Raw genomic sequence first — 18,229 nt, forward strand, 5'->3', positions numbered from 1 at the left:
TAAGTGTTATTTAAAACCCTTTTGTATCAAACAAAGAAATGATATTTTCCTAAAATGAGTCAAATTCAATTTCCGCTGCCCAAAAAGCTGCGGCCATTATCGCTTCGATTAGCCTCCTTGTTCGCTTGCCGGAATTTCCCATCGATTTCGGCTGATATTTCGCTGTTTTTGTCACCATAAATGGTGACCCCAACGCAAAATCGATCGGTGGTGACTCAGACCATAGCCGGGACTCGAACCCACGTTCACCTGTCGCCTTGGAGGTCGCATGAATATCGCCAAAATAAACGCATAAAACATAATTTGCACTCATCGAGCGCATTTGAATACTGCCTTTGAATGGATTTATGGCCCCGACGATTGATGACAATACATAGGCGCATAAAACTGATTGACACTTTGTGGACCCACAATGATGGCGTTTGGAATGGTTCCAAGTAATGCATATTCTAACAGTTTTCGAAGCCGAAACCGATTTCGACTAGACTAATTTAGCCATTAGCCGATCAGCGATCATAGATCGCATATCGCATATCGCATATCGCCTGTGGATTATGGAAAACCGAACAAAATGATAATTATCAATTAGGCATTCCATATTTATAACCACCTGCGATCGCTCGCTGTGCTGGAAATTTATGTAACATTTTATTGATGATGACAGTAATAGAAATCGAATCGAGGGACAAATCTCCGATCTCCAATCTTTCGATCCCAATCTTCTTTGGACCTCGGCTCTTTGCGGCTACCGTCCGTCGCGGCGTTTTATTTAGTAGGTGTGATTATCTTTATGCTAAAGATCTGACCGCCGTCCATTTATATGCAGATCGGATCGCTAGATCTCCGAGAAAGATGCATACTATCTGTTTTTCTTTTATCCCATCCTCGCCTCTCTGTAATTGATAATAAATATTTTTTGGGGCGTGCCCATTCGCCGTAATAGTATGGCAAAGCTAATTTTTTTATTTAATACCCTTTGGTATTTTAATGCGACATGCATTTGCCTAAATGGCGACCTTGGGTGACTGGGGCTTGCATACCTGCCGATAGCGATAGCTATTCCGATTTCAATTCCAATTCCGAGTTGAGTTTCTTTTAAGTCGCTAATTTATTTACCCGAGTGGCTTTTTTTTTTTGAGTTGAGTTGGCCCTCCGAGATTGGCCAGCACCATTGGACGGGTTGAACGAGCCGGTCGATCGGATCGGATCGGGTTGAACAATTATGAGCAGCTTGCAAAATAGTTGACGCTGTCACATGCATTAGGCTTTGGTTTTTTATTTTGTAAATACTTTTTGGGCGACATCTCGGGCTTTCCGATTGTGTAAGCTGCAGGCAGTTCAACGGGTCACTCAGGTAATTGGCTCCAGAGTTTTCCATTTTGAGGAAAAAAACAGAAATACAATCGATTTAATTATACCCGTTACTCGTACAGTAAAAGGTATTATATTTGTCGGAAAGTATGTAGCAGTAAGAAGGAAGCGACCCTATAAAGTACTATACCATACAAGTATATTCTTGACCAAGACCACTAGCCGAATCGAACTAGCTGTCTATCCGTATGTCCGTTTGAGCGCTGAGATCACGGAAACTATTAAGGATAACAAGCTGAGATTGAACATGCAGATTCTAGAGGTTTTTGCGCAGTGCAAGCTTATTTCACCAGGGTACCACGCCCATAAGAGTGGTAATATTGTTGAAATAGGTATAAGGGTATATCTTGGAAACGACGTGCTTTGGCCTCAAGGTGGTACTGTTCATTTAAAAATAAAAAACGAAGGTGGCTGTGTTGATTTGGAACTCCTCATATTTACAATCGAACAGAGTAACCCCTGGGTCTAACTTCAGAGCTAATACGTTCATATAAGAACAGCGTGATTTCGTTTACAAAGTAAAAAATAAAAAAAAACGTGAAGAAATGAATACGAAGGGCACACGCCGAGCAGCCGACGGAACTGAACCGGAAGAGATCATTGACTTGACCGAGGAGAGAGGTCCCATCATCATGCTACAAGTCGATAAGAAGATGGAGCCCTACTTGTGCCCGATATGCCTTCACCCGCCTAAGAAGCCAGTGGCCACAAAGTGTGGACACGTCTTTTGCGCGAAATGCCTGATACGTTTATGGTTGCCATCTAAATCCTGTCCCAAGTGCAGGCAAAGAGTGCGCAGTTTCGTTGGCTTGTCACTTGGCTAACTTCAAATATTGTTTTATATGTTTACATTTTGATGTTGTCGCTCCACTTCAGACGCGGACGAAAGAAGATCAAATCGGAATGAAATAAACCAAACCAAAGCATTGGGTATATTGTATTTTTTGGATCTAGATCTAGATCACCAGCCCATCGGTCTGGCCATGTCCGTCTGTCCGTGTGAAGAAGTTATTACCAAGTATTGTAATCGCCGCTAGGTGGCGCCCTACAATCTCTGATAAAATATTCCTTGCGCTACCTTTAGTTGAGTAACGGGTATCTGATGGTCGAGGCACTCAAATATAGCGCTCTTCATTTTTTTTCTTAAGTTTTTCTTTAAATTTTTGAAAGTGGGACTTTTTTATAATTTATATTTGTTCAATGATCAAAATTAGTGGCCGTATGTTTTAAATATCGACCAACTGACTGAATTTTTTTAAAAAAGATATGACATCACATAAAAGAAGTGTTCTTTTAAGTAAGTGTGTGTATAAAGCTTGCCATGACTTTTTTTAATAAATACAGTCATTTGGTTAAAATGTAGCCAACATATATGGCCATACATTTTATATTCGTTTTTCTAGAATGTTTCATTCTTGCTGTATCGACGAAACAAAACCGAGTGTATTTTACATTTTTTGAATGCCTATAAGAATGCTTATATTTTATTTAAAAAAAAAAATATACACAAGGAATATGAAGTAGAGCCGAAGCCAAAACTAAATAGAAAAAATCGCATAGGTTTCCCCGGCGGGACTCCACTGCAATGGGCCCCAAACCCAAGGGGCTTTCCCATCCAGTCCGAATCCCCCGGGGCTCCATCAGTGAGTGTGTGTCGTCCAGTGAATGTGGGTAGGTGATGCAGGAGGAGGGGAGGAGGTGTCCAGGTGATGCACCTACTTCCTCACAGGCCTCACGGGCAGATAGGTGGCCTGGGCATTAGTGCCGGTGGTCACCGTGCTGATCACCTGGCGCTGGCTGCCCTCCGCCTCATAGGAGGCGCCTCCATCCACGCTGGGAACTCCGCCGGTGCCCACGATGTTCAGGCTGCCACTGGCGTCGGTCACCACGCCGGAGGCTCCATTGTCGCCCAGGCTGCCGATCACGGAGGAGACGGGAATCACGCCCTCATTGCTGGTCTCAGAGCTTCCACCCAGAGCATCGTAGTTGGCTATTTGCAGGGGGATACAATGTTTAGTGATTGCTTTTTAAAATGGTTTATGGATAACAATTTATAAAAAAACAAGGAAGAACGCTATAGTCGAGTACCTCGACTATCAGATACCCGTTACTCAGCTAAAGGGACCAAAGGAAAATGGAGATATGCAAGCAGCAAAGCGAGATTTAAATGCGCCACCTACCGGCGGTAGACAGATTTAAGCGTTGTGGGCGTGGCAAAGTTTTTTTTGGATCAATCGATAGGTATTGACAAGACCAATACATTTCAGTTAAAATTTTTTATCTAGCATGAAAATTGTGGGCGTCACAGGCTTGGGCGGTTTGTGGGCGTTAGAGTGGGCGTGGCAGATTCGCGTAACAAACTTGCGCTGGGCTCAAGCCTACGGAATCTAAATCTGAAATCCCATTTCTCTATCTTCGATATTTTCCGAGATATCCGCGTTCATATTTACGATTTTTTGAAGTTTGTGGGCGGTTTGTGGGCGTTCAAGTGGGCGTGGCAAACTTTTTTTTTGGGTCAATCGATAGGTATTGATGAGAACAATACATTTCAGTTAAAATTTTTATTCTAGCATGAAAACTGTAGGAGCCACAGTTTTGGGCGGTTTGTGGGCGTTAGAGTGGGCGTGGCACTCTGCTGAAACAAACTTGCGCTGCGTAAGAAGCTCAGGAATCTGCACGCCTAATCTCAATAGCCTAGCTTTTATAGTTTCCGAGATCTCAGCGTTCATCCGGACGGACAGACAGACGGACATGGCTAGATCGACTCGGCTAGTGATCCTGATCAAGAATATATATACTTTATGGGGTCGGAAACGCTTCCTCGTGCCTGTTACATACTTTCCGACGAATCTAGTATACCCTTTTACTCTACGAGTAACGGGTATAATAATAAACCAAAAAATCAGTAAACTGTCTTGGTATAGAAAGCACTTTTGGGAAGTTTTTAAAAGAGTAGATTTTTAGGAAGGTATTTTGACAAAATTATTAAAGTAAAAATAGTATAAAATTGGAATAAGTATTAAATAGGAAATGGTATTAAATAGGAAATGTTAAAAAATATAAATTACAAAATTGCATTAAATTGAAAATAGTATTAAATTGAAAATAATATTAAATTGAGAATAGTATTAAATTTTAAATAGTATTTAATGGAAAAAGGTACTAAATTGTTAGTGGTATTGTATTGTAAATAGTACTAAATTGAAAATAGCATCAAATTAAAAAAAGGATTGAATTGAAATTCGCAAATCTTTTCACTAAATTGCATCTTTCTTTAAATTTACCTATTTATTTTTGTAATACGCAAATATTTCTTTACTGCAGTTTTCAAAATTATATAGATGGGAAGTTGTACTACAATCTTGTACTATAGTTTTGGTTTAATTTGCAAGAAATGTCAAAAATGAGATCTGAAGAAAATATCTAATACATTTTTCACCATTCTTAAGAGATTTTAAAATACCTTCTAATAAATTCTCATTGACTAGTGCAATTTGGTTAAAATCGTAATCTACATCACAATTGGAAATCCCTGAATTCCCAGAAAATATATGTACTAGATAACTGACATTGTTCAGGACTAGTTCCCTGATCCTCCCCTGATCTACTCACCCTGAATGGTCTGCTGGGCATGGGCCGCCTCCTGGGGAGTCTTGTACTTGACGAAGAAGACCTCCGGCTTGTTGGCCACCGGGCGCTGTGTGACCACCTCGGCGCTGACATCCAGAGCGTTGGACTTCTTGGACAGCACATAGATGGCGGTCTTCTCCTCCACAGGAGCCACGTTGGCAATGATCTTGGCCTTGCTGGTGGTGGATGTGGGTGCGTTGATGAACACCACGCGGTAGTTCTTCTGGGGCCTGCCCACGTTCACATAGCGGACGATCTGCTGTTCATCGTGATCCTCGGGAGCACTGTGGATGTAGAAGTGCTTGTTGATCTGGGCGGGCTGGAAGTTGGCCAGGTGGCTGATGTACGACTCCTGCTCGTTGTAGTTGATGGTGGGACCGGGCTGTAGACCGGCCAGGCCAATGCTGTCGCTAACGATGCCGCCGCCGCCGCCGCCGCCGCCGGAGGAGGACTCGACCTGGTAGTTGGAGGATCCCAAGCCGCCCACCTGGTAGTTGACCACGCCCGAGGAGCCGGCGGAGCCCAGGTTCAGTTGGCCAATGGCGGGTGCCGAGCTGAAGTAGTTGCTACCGGCTGCAGTGGGCTGGTAGGAGGTGGACACCGAGGTCAAGGGAGCACTGATCACCTGGTTGGTCACCAGGTTGCCACCGTTGAAGCCACCAGCCTGGTAGCTGTAGCCTGCCAGATGGCTGACATCCGGACGTGGAGCGGCCCGGACACCGCCGATCACAGCCAGAACGGCCAAAACCTATTGGATTGGATGGGATGTGGGCACTCCAAGTTAGCTATCGCCGCTCCAAAGGGTTCCTGTTTTCGTCAAACTCACCACAAACTGCTTCATGCTGGCACTGGGATTTGATAGGATGGATGGATGGATGAGACAGAGGAGCAGCAACTGTTGCCCTGGAGCTGTTGCACTGGATTGATATGGCTGACACTCACAACTGTCACCTTTTATACACCGGCCAAGATTCGCCTTTAATTGAAGTTAATTAAAGTGGTTTGCAATAAATCGTTAAAAAACTATAACATCGAAAACCCCAAAATCGAAATTCCAACTTGGCGTAATAACTACAAAATCCGGCTAGCACGGCTGGTATTTTTATTTATTTATTTTTTTTTTTTTTTTGGTATCCGTATCGATTGCCACAAGTGCTAATTGCAGGTGTCAACAAAGTGAGACACAATAAATTTCTATGCCTGCATGTCATTCGACTGGAAGATGAAGCTTGCGAGGAAGAGATCCGATGGTCATATAGGGGTCAAATGGTCTCTATAGTGATGAGTGGGTCGGATTATTGGGAATGACTCTTTGTGGAAAATCAACATACATTTCTAGAGGGTCTGTCTGAAATTATGGGAAATTTTAAAAATGTATTATCTTAAATTACTAATTATGATCTAAATAATCTTTACTACCTTTTATCAACTAACTATGTTTTAGCTACTATATTTTTAAAACCTCTATTTTTGAATTAAAAGGATAACTAAAAAATATTCATTGAGGTCTGCTTACACTTTACATAAATACCTATTATAATAATTTTTTAAGAATTTAAGAATTGAACTAAAAGTGATCAACCTGATTTAAAATGCCAGCTATTTGAACCTTAAATAGGTTTATTATTGCTAACTTTAAAACGACTTTTAAATGGATTTGAAATAAATACACATTTCCCAAGAAAGAGCATTTCCAGTTTCCATTTTCCTTTTCCAAATTCTTCGTTTATTTTTTGTTTTCTTTTTTAACTTTTGGTTCAATATTTTATGGTTGCAAGAGAAGACGAAACTGAGCGCCCTGAAAATTTCAAGCAGCCAAACATTTTAGCGCTTTTAATTGCCATAAACCACCGATATTCGCCTATATAAACTCGTTTCTGTATACATATATGCGGATCTATGCTTTAATGTGTGCATGCAACCGAATTTGATCTACCCAGAACCCATAGGTGTTTGGTTCTGGGGAATTTCTATTAGCGCATATCCATCTCGTAGGGGGTTTCCACTGAGAACAGAACCCGAGAACCAGAACTATTCGCACGATCCCACTAATTTGTGTCTCTTGATTAATTTCCAGATGGCTGGCAGGCATTTCGCGAGACCAATCGGCTGCAATCCTGGGACTACAGGCGGGTCCTGGTCCTCCTCCAGGCCAAACATGGCATCTTTCCCTACTACCGCGTCAGCGTGGAGAACGGCTACAGTAATCCCCACGACTATGTGATCACCTTGGACGAGGGCGAGATTGGCCTGCCCGACAAGTACTTCTATGGCGACGATGCCGACGAAGAAGTGGTTCGGGGCTATAAGCTGCTCCTCAGGGATTTTGCCATCAACATGGGTGAGCTTGGAAAAACTTGCGCATACCATATATTATCCAATTTAATCGATGTATTATTTATCTTATTCCTCTAGGAATCGTTTCTCGGGAGGCTGATCTATTTGCCGACGACATTTTCCACTACGAGCGTCGTATTGTAAAGCACATTGAAGATGCCAAAGCTGATGGACATCGCCAGCTGAATAAACTAATGCGCTTGGCCGATCTGAAGACTAAAGCTCCCTCTGTAAGTGCACTTTATTAGGGAAATTGAATTTTTTATTAATAATATGATTGTACCATCAGCTACCCATTTTGGAGTCCCTTCAGGCTATTTTTCCAAAAACCAAAATCACTGAAGACACAGAGGTTTTGGTACGCGATGTAGAGGTCATGCATGCTCTATCTATTCTACTCTCCACCTCGGATAAAAAGTAAGTTCAATTGTTACAGAATTTTAAAAAATTAGTCAATTAATTTAAATTAATTTTTAAAATTCAGAGTATATCATAAGTCATAAATTACATTTTTTAATTGTTACTAAGTTTAGCTGCCTACAAGACTAAGTTCATTTTAAAACAAAACCATTTAAAGAGGGAGTCTTAATTGTGATTTAAAGTTTGGTTTTAAGGAAATTAAACATTCGCTTTAAGTCTTATGTCTTAACTAAATTTATTATAGAGAAAAAATAAGGAGTAAATGGTTTATACCAGTGGTATTTAAGAGATTTTTTAAACAGTTACTTAAATTGATAATTTAATTATCTTATTTGCAAACCAATTAACATTATTATATGGCCCCTTTTTTATTTAATTCAAAATAATATATTTAATATGCCTTCCCTTAAAAGTTTTATTTATTCTGTCCTTATTTACTAATAGCATTTAAAAGATTAAAAACAACATGTGATTGAGCAGATTTCTTAAATTGTTAATTAAATATTTTTGTTTACAGGCCAATTAACAACTTTATTATTTGGTCGCTGGCCCGTAAAATGCTGCCGCATTTGTCCAAGGAGTATCGCACACTGGCGGAGAACTTCGACCATGCCCTCTATGGACGCACCGCCAGCTATCCCAGGTGGCTCATCTGCAGCAAGGTGGTGCGCGATTGGCTGCCCTTCGCGGTGGATGCACTGCAGCAACAGCCACCACGACAGCAATTCGAAACGGCGGCCACGAAGAGCAGGGGACTGAACAAGACGCAGGGCAACGAGGAGCTCCTCAAGCTGATGTTCTTCAGTCTGCGGAACCAGCTGAAGGATTCGCTGGACCAGGCCAAGTGGCTGGAGCCGGCGGCCAGGCAGTTCATCCAGAAGAAACTCAACGAGATGCGATTGCAGTTCGGCATACCCGATGAGGTCTTGCAGCAGCCCAACTACCTAGCACAATACTACAACGAACTGATCCTGACCAATGTGTATTTCGTGGAGCACTTGGAGGGCATTTGGACCTTCCGTCGCTTTCAGATGGAGAAGAAGCTGGGCACGCTGGGCATGCTGGATGTGTAAGTCTTGCGCAATGTTCACCTTATGATCCGAAAACTTTCTAACACTTTCTCCCCGATTCATCCATCCATCCATCCCGCTCTGTTTGGCAGCATTGTGTCCGAGATGTACACAAGGGAAAATCCACAGGCCATCGCCTACTCCAACAAACTGAACATGCTGCTCGTCTCAAGGGTGTTGATCAGCTCCAGCTACTACGACTACCGATACCCTGTGTATGTATAAATATGTTGGAATAATAATATTAGTTTATCAACATAAAATTCATGAAGTTTCGCTGGTAAAATGGGCAGCATTTAAAATTGTCCAATACCTACCTACATACAATATAAAATCCTTTATTAAAAGTATTCAAATGCAAATTATATTTATATTTAAAACATAAATATAAATATAAATCTAAAATATTTTAAAACACCCATAGATTTCCCTTAATAATGATTGCTTCTCCTTTTCTTTTTCGTGCAGAGCTGTGAACTTTGCTCGTATAGGCACTGATATATTGGAGGCCCTGATCGACAACTTCTCCACCTTCCTGCTGCAGTTCAACACCCAGAGCACGGACATCAGTGACGCCGCACCGGAGATTTTGTACCCCCGACCGGATGTGAATTGCCTGGCGGCGGGACAGCCAACTCGATTGGTCCACGAATTGAATGAGTTGTCGAGCAGTGCACTGAAGAGCTTCCATGTGACCCTGAGTGCAGCCCGAACGGCGGCCAGGGCGTTGAGCAACTTTGTGAATGCCATCGATGCGGGCAGTGCCATCCAGGGATCGGGAATCGACCAGGTCAACACATACGAGGCCCTGGGACTCACCAGGCGCCTGAGGGTTCCAGGACTGCGGTCCTTCAACGAGAACGAGCTGTTCACGCTCTCCTACATGCAGCAGCACTGCAGCACCACCATTGCGGACAAGGACTATGCGAGGATCAAGCCGCTGGTGGAGAGCCAGCTGGCGGAGAGTTATCTGTAAGCGGTTGCCCCATTGCGAGGCCCCCCTCAATAAAACACTCATGTTCCTTGCTATTTCAGCTTCAATGCCACCTGGCAGCACATTCAGTTCCTGCCCCGCTCCACAAACTGTGCCGCCGCGGAGGCGAGTTGCTCCAACCTGCTCTGAGATGCGTTTGCCCATCCACCAGGACCTACCACTCCGCCAGAGCCCTGTGGATGAACACGACGATGATGGATCAACATATTTATTGTCCTTTTTTTTTACTCCCACACATTGCCAGAGACAGAGATGCAGAACACACACGATACGAACACAGACAGCTACCCCCCACACACATCGCCTTAGTTGTAGTTTAGTTATTAAGCCTAGCACGTAGTTAAACCATGAAGGATCAGACTTAACTTTGACTAGCCACTGTTGACATCACGCCACACATTCGCACGATGCTTCCACTGGACACGAAGTAACCAAGTGGAGCAGAAAGTCGGCTTAAGTTCGAAACCCTACGCCTAGTTTAGTCTAGTTCAGTAACCTATACTTAGTTAGTTGCTAAGCGCCGTCTGCCACCCTGTATAAATTGAAGAATTTGATTTTTGGAGAACAATTAAATGAGAATGACGTTTCACACAACTCGAAAAGCAACCAAAATGGTCTTGGGTGAAGTCGGTTTGCTAAGGACAAGTCATGGCTGTCAGGGGTATTTATAAAAACTCGAAGGCCCGCATTGCGTCCACATTGTAAGCCAAAATAAGGTTTAATAGCTTTTCCATTACTTTTCTGAGTTAGAATTCTTTTTTCAATGTTTTCTTGAATTCTCAAATTTCTGAAACACAATTTGGATTTTTTAATGAATATTTGCGATTTATTTTTATTTTTGCCAATTTGTATGATTTGTGGATACATTATGGATAAAAGAATAGAGATTTGTTTTCTTTTCAGCTTGGTTAATTTGTTCCTCATGTGGACAAGGGTGAAAGACTGTTATTTTTGACATGAATAATAAATAGGAGTACTTCTTAAATACTAAGACTCACAAATATTGAATTTTGTTGGTTTAGGTTTAATGTTTTTATTAAAATAACCCTTTTCATATCAAAAATTGATTTTATTTCAATTTGGCAGCTCCCTTTTAAGCGGTTATTATACTCTCTGCAAGTGAAAATTAATATATATATACGTTTGCCTACTTTTAGGATCCACAGAAAATACTTATAAAATTGACTCGCTATTCCATACATACAATAATTTTTTATTAACATAATTTTTTTTTCTATACAATTTTTAAAATATTCAATTTGTACTTCACTTACAATTTGTCAATATATGTGGCAGGATAACTATATAGCGTTTAAGCTACAATAGAAGAGTAGTAAATCGTAAAAACTCTGAGTCCACTTCTGTAAAATATGATAGCAAGTTGGGCATTGAAGAGGAAAGTTGCAGATGGTAGTGGCACTTAAACGGTGTTGCCTTTGTAGCCCACAAAGTCTTTGATGTAATTGGCGACGCTGCGATGAAATTCGGCATCCACGCTTTCGATAAGCTGCGAGCTGAGCTTGCTGGCCACTCTAAAAAGAATAGTACGTATAAGAACATATATAAAATTTAATTTTGAACTTCAATGCTTTACTGTAGAACAGAGCTGTTGGATTATTCTTACTTGGCATATATTTTCCAGGGTGCTGAGCTGCGCGGATTGTCGTAGAAACAGCTTCGATTGCAGTGGGCTTGGAAGCGGTTCCGATCCTGGAGGAGCTGATTCCACGGATCAATGGGTGTAGGAGCAGTATCGGATTGAATTTCTCGCAGATGAGTGGGTTGCTCCAAGGCATTCTGCTCCCTAAGCTGATCTTTCTGGCGCTGCTGTTCCCGACAGTTGACCACCAGCTGCTTTTCCCGCTCCAGCTCCACTCGCTCCCGCATCGCCTGCTCCTGACGCTCGTTCAGCGGATGATGATTGCCGCCTGGCTGATTCCGTCCCGCATCCTGCTTTCGAAGCTCCACCTCCATAAAGTCCAGCACCTTCTTCTCGTCCTTCAGCTCCTCCTCCAAAGTGCGGGAGTAGAACATCCGGCCATCGGAGCCGCGCAGGACCTTCACCTCCTTGAGGCGCTCGTCGCCGGGACGGAGTTCTTGGCGGAGCTTCTGGCGCTCCTTCAGATACCGATGTCCCTCCCAGAACTTCTCCCTATAAGGGGACTCGTCCAGGCTGAGGGGTCTAAGGATACGGTGAAATAAATCAAATAAGGTCTGGAAAACTTTTAATTAACATTCTTAGGGAAGTTTTAAAATTTCAAATTTTTATGGCTTACATCCAGAGGGTTATTTCAAAAGGTTCTAACTAACACCCGTAGTCAAGAATAGAAATGATAGTATCAAACCCAAACTTGGAGCCCCTGCATAGATCAAGTTGAGTTATTGCATCAGCTTGACTTTTTGTCCGGGAAAGGGTTGTCCGGGGAGCTGTTGGCATTAGCTTTCATATGGGCTGCCGTCACGCAAGTTTTCTTACCCCTCCGGGAACTGCACCCGAGGTCCTCGGCGGAAGACCCAAGTTCCAATTCCCAAACACCACACCCCCTAGATAACACTACACTTCCCCTTTGTATAGTTGAGGGCAGAGGCCCCAAGGCCAATGTCAAAAATAGGAAAATTGAAACAAATCGCGGCAGCTTAACCTCTATTTATAAATACCCTAGCATTAACCTGTGTATCTTTGATAAGTAAAGGTCAAGTAAAAAAGAAGCGATTATTAACGGTAGACTCAAAGAAGTCGCTTCCATCTGAACACGGTTGAAATTTGAAATTGCTCCCGACTGGAAAAGGCATACAATTGATATTCCCCAACCCAAAGACCCTATAAGTCGAAATAGTTGTATTGGCAATAGTATAAAATGTATTCCATAATTGGAATATTTTGTTGGCAGATGGATGTTCGAGTTAAGGAAGTAAAACTTTATATATAAATATATAACACATATGTGGGTAAATTATTTTAAAATCAATAGAAACACAATTTGTTTAATGTAGAACATTCCCCAATTTGTTTTTAAATATTTTAAGTCTTTCAAAAATCTTCAAATTAACTTGATAAATATATTTAGGTTATTAAATAATTTCATACTTATATAGCAACATTTTAAAAACCATTTTTAGAACTCAAATGCAGAAAACATGTCAAAGGCAAGGTAACCGGTTCGTTGAACAGAGTAAGATTATGCGATTCATTCACTCATTCATTCATTTGTTCCTTTATTCATAGCCTGGGTCACTGGGGTTAAGGTCGTGCCTTCTCTCCCAATTTTTTGTTTGTTTTGGAACCCCCCCTCCTCCTTCCAATCGCAGTGATAGCGCACGTAAATAATATGACACAATCAAACTTGGAAATGGAGAAGCCAAAAACCGTGGAAGAATTAATTAATAAACACCGCCCGATGAGGCAACCCTCTGGCAGAAAGAGATGGGGCCAACCGTTCGCTAAATGGCAAAGCCAAATTTATTGATCAAACAAATAAAGCGCATCAGCTGAAAAAAAAACTTGGCTAGAAAAAGAAAACAAAAAACCAGAGTGGGGAAAATGACGAAATAAATGGGTGTTCTTGGATTTATAGGCGATGGCATATCGAAAGGGCAAAAGGGTTTCAGGCGGTAGAGCCCATCACTATTTATAGCACCCCTACCATTAACCAAAATCGGGCGATTGTCGAAGTTCGGTTGGGTAAATATAGCCACACATACCCAGTACTGTATATGCACATCATATATATGCGGCCATATATCGCAAATTCCAACTGCAAACAGTTGTCGATTAGCGCCCGGCGATCGTAGTATTTGATTACGGGCCTTCTTCATATCAGCAAAAGACCGAATTGCAAAGAAAAAAAAAAGAAAAGTTGTTGGAACCGCTAAATTTGCACACCAAAGACAATAAAAGCCGAAAAAAAAATGTGAGACATGAGACATTAGCGCTGGAGCCAGTAATGACCCAAAAACCAGAACCATATAAAGCCAGTAATCCGAAATATCAGAGGGAGAGCAGCGTAGAGCGAGGCGACCCTGAACTTGCCATTAGTCACCGACTTTGACTATCTTAACAGTTATGTAGATACTACTAAGCCTCTCCGGCAGATAAAACAAACATTGAATACTTGAAATGCGATGTTTTTTGATTGATTTTTTGAATTCATTAAAATGCAACGGCGTAATATTCTCATGAAAACAATTAACAGAGCTAAATTAAAATTAAACCGAAATAAAGCGAGCCTTAGCATCTTAAGTCATACAGTTGAGGGAACAAAAGTAGTATCTGATAATAATTTAGGAGGTTTCCTTGACCTGAAAAGGTTTTGAAAAATAATAACGCTTTAAATATTAAACTGTATTAAATAATTTTGCATAACTATATTCGAATGTTATTTTAGTAATAAATATATGGCTTTGTCACCATTTATTTCAAATTACTTATGTCAAAATATTTATTATTATTATTTATTATTATTATTAAATTAAACTGAAATAAAGCGAGTTAGCCTTAGAATTTTAAGTCATACAGTTGAGGGAACAAAAGTAATAACTGATAATTAGGAGGTGTCTTGACCTGATAAGGTTTTGAAAAATAATAACGCGTTAAATAATATTAAACTGTATTGAACAATTTTGCATAACTATATTCGAATATTTTCTTAATCGAATCTTAGTAATAAATAATATTGCTTTGTCATCATTTATATCAAATTATTTTTAAGGGGCTGCCAATTTTCAGTTTATGACTTTATTTTGACTGCAAAAAAATTCATAAGTGGATGAATAACAAAAGAAATAAAATGATTACAACAAATTTCCAAATTAAAGTCTTCAAATTAGGTTACATCTTATTATCTTATCTTATTAAACAGACCACTTGAACTGGAAAATGAAAATATAAATTGTAACAATTTTAACAAGAGTTTTAAATGATTAAGATTAATATAAAATTCATTTTAATGTTGTATTAAAATTATCCAATAAATTTAAAAGAACGTAGGTATTTTTACTGCAGGGTCTTAGTAATGTCGAATAACTTTTCGAGTGTAGAGCAGTCACAATAAAAAAGGGTCAAAAATGAGAGTGACGAAAGAGAGGGTTTTTGAGCCCCAACTAAATAAAAACAAAACAAAAACCAAAACAGCCAGTGGCCCTTGTTGTTGTTGTTGTTGCTCCTGTCTTAGTTATTCTTTTTGTTGTTGTTGCTTAGACGCCGGCTGATGTGAATTAGTATGAGTAAATGAGTATATGAGCAACTCCATCGGCAGCGACGCCGGCAGAGACGATGGCGTCAGCGGAGGAGCATTGCCAGCTGACTCCCACTCTCCCACTCTCGCCGTCCCCTCGCTCCCAATCGCCCCCTCTCTCCCACTCTATCCCACACTCTCTCAGCTGACGACCGGCGATGACATCATTTTGGCGCTGCCATTGCCTCTGCCGCGGCGCAGTCGCAGTGCCCCAACGCAGCTACCGCGTAAACAGTGGCGGTTAAAAAAATAGCAGCGCAAATCACAGTCCCTTGCAATTACTTTAGCTTTGTAATTAAAATTTAGTATAAATTAACTATTCAACTATTAACTATTAATTCAAATTGTTTTTTAGTGGTAAATTCGTAAATTCGTATTTATTTGTAAATTCGTATTTAAAATAAAAATGTACCTTCAGACAAATTCCACCCCCAATACCTAAATATGTTGCCTATAGCGTTATATACTGTTGTTAAACAAATAAAACTTTTTAAGCAGGGAATTTATTAAGGGCTATAAGTCGCTAAAAACCAAATTGTTCCAAATCGGTCTTATGTAAAAAAGTATTCTAGAAATTATTGGAAAATATGGAAAAATCATTACTACCTCAAGTAAAATGTATCTATATTAGACCGTATTGAAAATTCCTTAACACAAATATAGACCATATATTCCAAATCGGTCTTATGTAAAAAAGTATTCTAGAAATGATTGGAAAATATAAAAAAATCAAGTAAAATTGATCTATATTACACCATATTGAAAATTGCGTCACACAAATATAGACCATATATGTTGCACTCCAGCTGTAAGGGGCACTTACAGCTTCTGGATAAACATTATTTGATTATTATTTTTAGACATTGCTGCCACCTGGTTAGCCAACCGAAACCGTAACCATAAACCGTTTGAACCGTAATAACCGAATCAATTTTATAACCGCAACTGAAAAAGCTGACTGATATTGGTTTTAAGTTACATTTTTTTAAACTTTTGCGCATCAAATGATTTTAATGAACGAAAAACCTACTTATAAATAACTCTATAACCATATAACACCATAAACAGGTGTCCCATTAAATTATATACTTAAAATAAAATATCTCTGGATTTTAAGAGATTCCTTAAATATTCTTGAAAAATTTTAGATATACTCACAGCATCTGGAGCAGCATGAGCATGGTGTCCCGGGAGGGATCTCCGGTGGAGCTGCCCACAATGTCCACGATGCCCTTGTCGTGCTGCCCGGTCCGCTGCAGCAGCTCCAGCAGCGCATCCCGCTTCTCCGGCGGCAGACACTGCGGATTCTGGACGAGCGGTACGACATGGGGCAGGTGTTCGCCGTCCTGTTCCTCCAGCGATTCCGTAGCGATCCTCGAATAAGATCGCGACCCAGTGTAGTTCCTCCGAGCGCTGACCATTGGCGAACCAGCTGGCACTGGTGGTGGTTGCGCCATCTGGCGGCTCGCTCCCTTGGCGACCTTGGTGCCGCCCCTTCTCTTGGCAAGGTCAGAGGGCGGAGGGGGTGGCTGATAGTCGCTGGCCCGCTCAATCCGCGAGAGCAGCAGCTCCAACTGCTGGTGGGCCTCCGCCATGGATTTCTTCTTCATGGGGTGAGCGGATTGAGCTGGTTGAGGGGGTGCTCTTGGGGAGCTAGAGAGGTGGGGACACAGGTACGAGTCGACCTTGGCGCGGACGGTCCGCAGACATGGGCGGGTCCTGCGAGTCGCTGCAGGGGGGGCTGCTCTTCGCAGAGTGGGTGGTGGCTGCGGCTGAGTGTACTTCCCACCGAAGGGGGGTCGCGCGGTGGCCGCCGTTGGGTGGGGCTGATTGCGGGTCTTGACCTCCGGACGACGACTACGCTGGGTCACCGATCGACGCTCCTTTGCCGGCTGGTCATCCTTATAGGGATTGGAGACGCCAAGGGCCTGGAAGCAGTGGGAAGATATTTAATAAAAATCTCATACTCTACACTAAAAATATTATTTAATTAATATTATTAAAGATATTATTATATATTAAGATCATTGCGATATTACTTAAGATCGCTAAAGGATAAATTCGGAACGTTTACGTTATTATGTTGTTTTTGAATATATATATTACCCATTATAAGGATTGCTTAAAATATGATTGGCTTGCATTTTTATAATAGTCTTAAATTAAGTAATATTAAGTTAAATTATATTTGATGATGAATAATAAGCTTTATGATATTACAGAACAGAACGGGTGAAATATTTGCAAAATAATTTTTGATAATAATGATGATATACATATTTATAGATAAATTCACATACTCTTGTTTCATGTGTGAAAAATATTAGGATTAAATATATCTCAGCAGATTCAGATTTATGTAAAATGCTAATTTGTTTTTATCTTAAGGACTATGTATGTTATAGGTAATATATATAGAAACTTACAGTAATAATATTATAACGAGTAGGTAAATATTAATTAGATACGTAAATATAATATTGATACAAATTAAATTACAAATTAGAATGTATATCTAAACAGATTAATATTTAAATAAAATGCCAAATTTGTTTTCATCCTTAGGACTACATAGGAAGTATGTTATAGGTAGTATATAAAGAAAGTATTTCAGGAATAATATAATAATAAGGTAAGTATTATATAGGAAAATAACTGGTAAGATATCCCTGATATCGATATAAATATATAAAAAAATATAGGACATGGATTATAATGATAAACCTTACCCTGGCCGAGAGTATTTGCCGCGGTGGCTTGGGGACTGGCACCCGTTGGGCCTCCCGATCCCGCCGGCTTCGGGAGGTGGTGTTACTGCTGGGCTGCACCCTGGCGATGTTTCCGGTTCCGGGGGGCGGAAGTCGGCTCCTCTTGGCAGCGGAAGTGGGGGCCGAATCGGGGGCGGTGGTGGCTGCTTGGGCGGCATTCCTCTGCCGCTGACTCCTTGCGGTCAACGCATCGCGGACACTGCGCCTGCGCACCAACTGACGCGACGTCGACGTCGGCAGCGCCGGCAGCAGCAGCTCCGGCCGCACCAATTCCAATTCCATACCGTCGCTGCTCCTCCTCTGTCGCTCCTCTGCCGCTGCGCTGCCTCGCACGCCGACGGCCGGCGGTTCAGTTTCAGTTTCTTGGTCGACGCTCGCCGGTTCGGTTCGATTCGATCCGATCCG

General features: G+C 41.3%; 3 protein-coding genes across 5 annotated transcripts in view; 1 reads left to right on the top strand and 2 right to left on the bottom strand.

The window, feature by feature from the left end:
* LOC119556616 (protein gone early) overlaps positions 1-10,416 on the top strand; it is a 31,860-nt gene extending 21,444 nt beyond the window's left edge. For all 3 annotated transcript variants that reach the window (XM_037868933.1, XM_037868935.1, XM_037868934.1), the window contains exons 5-11: positions 7,079-7,342; positions 7,417-7,568; positions 7,628-7,755; positions 8,276-8,827; positions 8,921-9,043; positions 9,297-9,800; positions 9,864-10,416. In XM_037868933.1, the coding sequence (XP_037724861.1) occupies positions 7,079-7,342; positions 7,417-7,568; positions 7,628-7,755; positions 8,276-8,827; positions 8,921-9,043; positions 9,297-9,800; positions 9,864-9,951 (1,811 nt within the window). In that variant the 3' untranslated portion in view covers positions 9,952-10,416. The remainder of the gene's footprint in view (positions 1-7,078; positions 7,343-7,416; positions 7,569-7,627; positions 7,756-8,275; positions 8,828-8,920; positions 9,044-9,296; positions 9,801-9,863) is intronic.
* LOC119556619 lies at positions 2,854-5,956 on the bottom strand. Its single transcript, XM_037868939.1, has 3 exons — positions 5,828-5,956; positions 4,984-5,749; positions 2,854-3,361 (listed from the first exon to the last, which is right to left on the bottom strand). Exons 1-3 carry the CDS (start codon positions 5,840-5,842, stop codon positions 3,087-3,089), a joined length of 1,056 nt encoding a protein of 351 aa, XP_037724867.1. The 5' UTR covers positions 5,843-5,956; the 3' UTR covers positions 2,854-3,086.
* A 648-nt stretch (positions 10,417-11,064) lies between the features above and the next one.
* Positions 11,065-18,132, bottom strand: LOC119556980. The gene is made up of 4 exons (XM_037869499.1): positions 17,786-18,132; positions 16,215-16,984; positions 11,447-12,004; positions 11,065-11,354 (listed from the first exon to the last, which is right to left on the bottom strand). Exons 1-4 carry the CDS (start codon positions 18,104-18,106, stop codon positions 11,243-11,245), a joined length of 1,761 nt encoding a protein of 586 aa, XP_037725427.1. The 5' UTR covers positions 18,107-18,132; the 3' UTR covers positions 11,065-11,242.
* Positions 18,133-18,229: the final 97 nt, after the last annotated feature.

Source organism: Drosophila subpulchrella, chromosome X, assembly GCF_014743375.2.
Source record: "Drosophila subpulchrella strain 33 F10 #4 breed RU33 chromosome X, RU_Dsub_v1.1 Primary Assembly, whole genome shotgun sequence".
Classification (NCBI taxonomy): Eukaryota; Metazoa; Arthropoda; class Insecta; order Diptera; family Drosophilidae; genus Drosophila; species Drosophila subpulchrella.

Bases quoted from the DNA above. Each gene is read 5' to 3' on its own strand.
- LOC119556980 (XM_037869499.1), bottom strand. From the start codon at position 18,106: ATGGAATTGGAATTGGTGCGGCCGGAGCTGCTGCTGCCGGCGCTGCCG. The intron at 16,985-17,785 runs GTAAGGTTTATC...CACTGCTTCCAG, and splicing joins GGCAAATACTCTCGGCCAGG to GCCCTTGGCGTCTCCAATCC. The intron at 11,355-11,446 runs GTAAGAATAATC...TATTCTTTTTAG, and splicing joins CCCTGGAAAATATATGCCAA to AGTGGCCAGCAAGCTCAGCT.
- LOC119556619 (XM_037868939.1), bottom strand. The intron at 3,362-4,983 runs GTGAGTAGATCA...CCCTGCAAATAG, and splicing joins TGCCCAGCAGACCATTCAGG to CCAACTACGATGCTCTGGGT.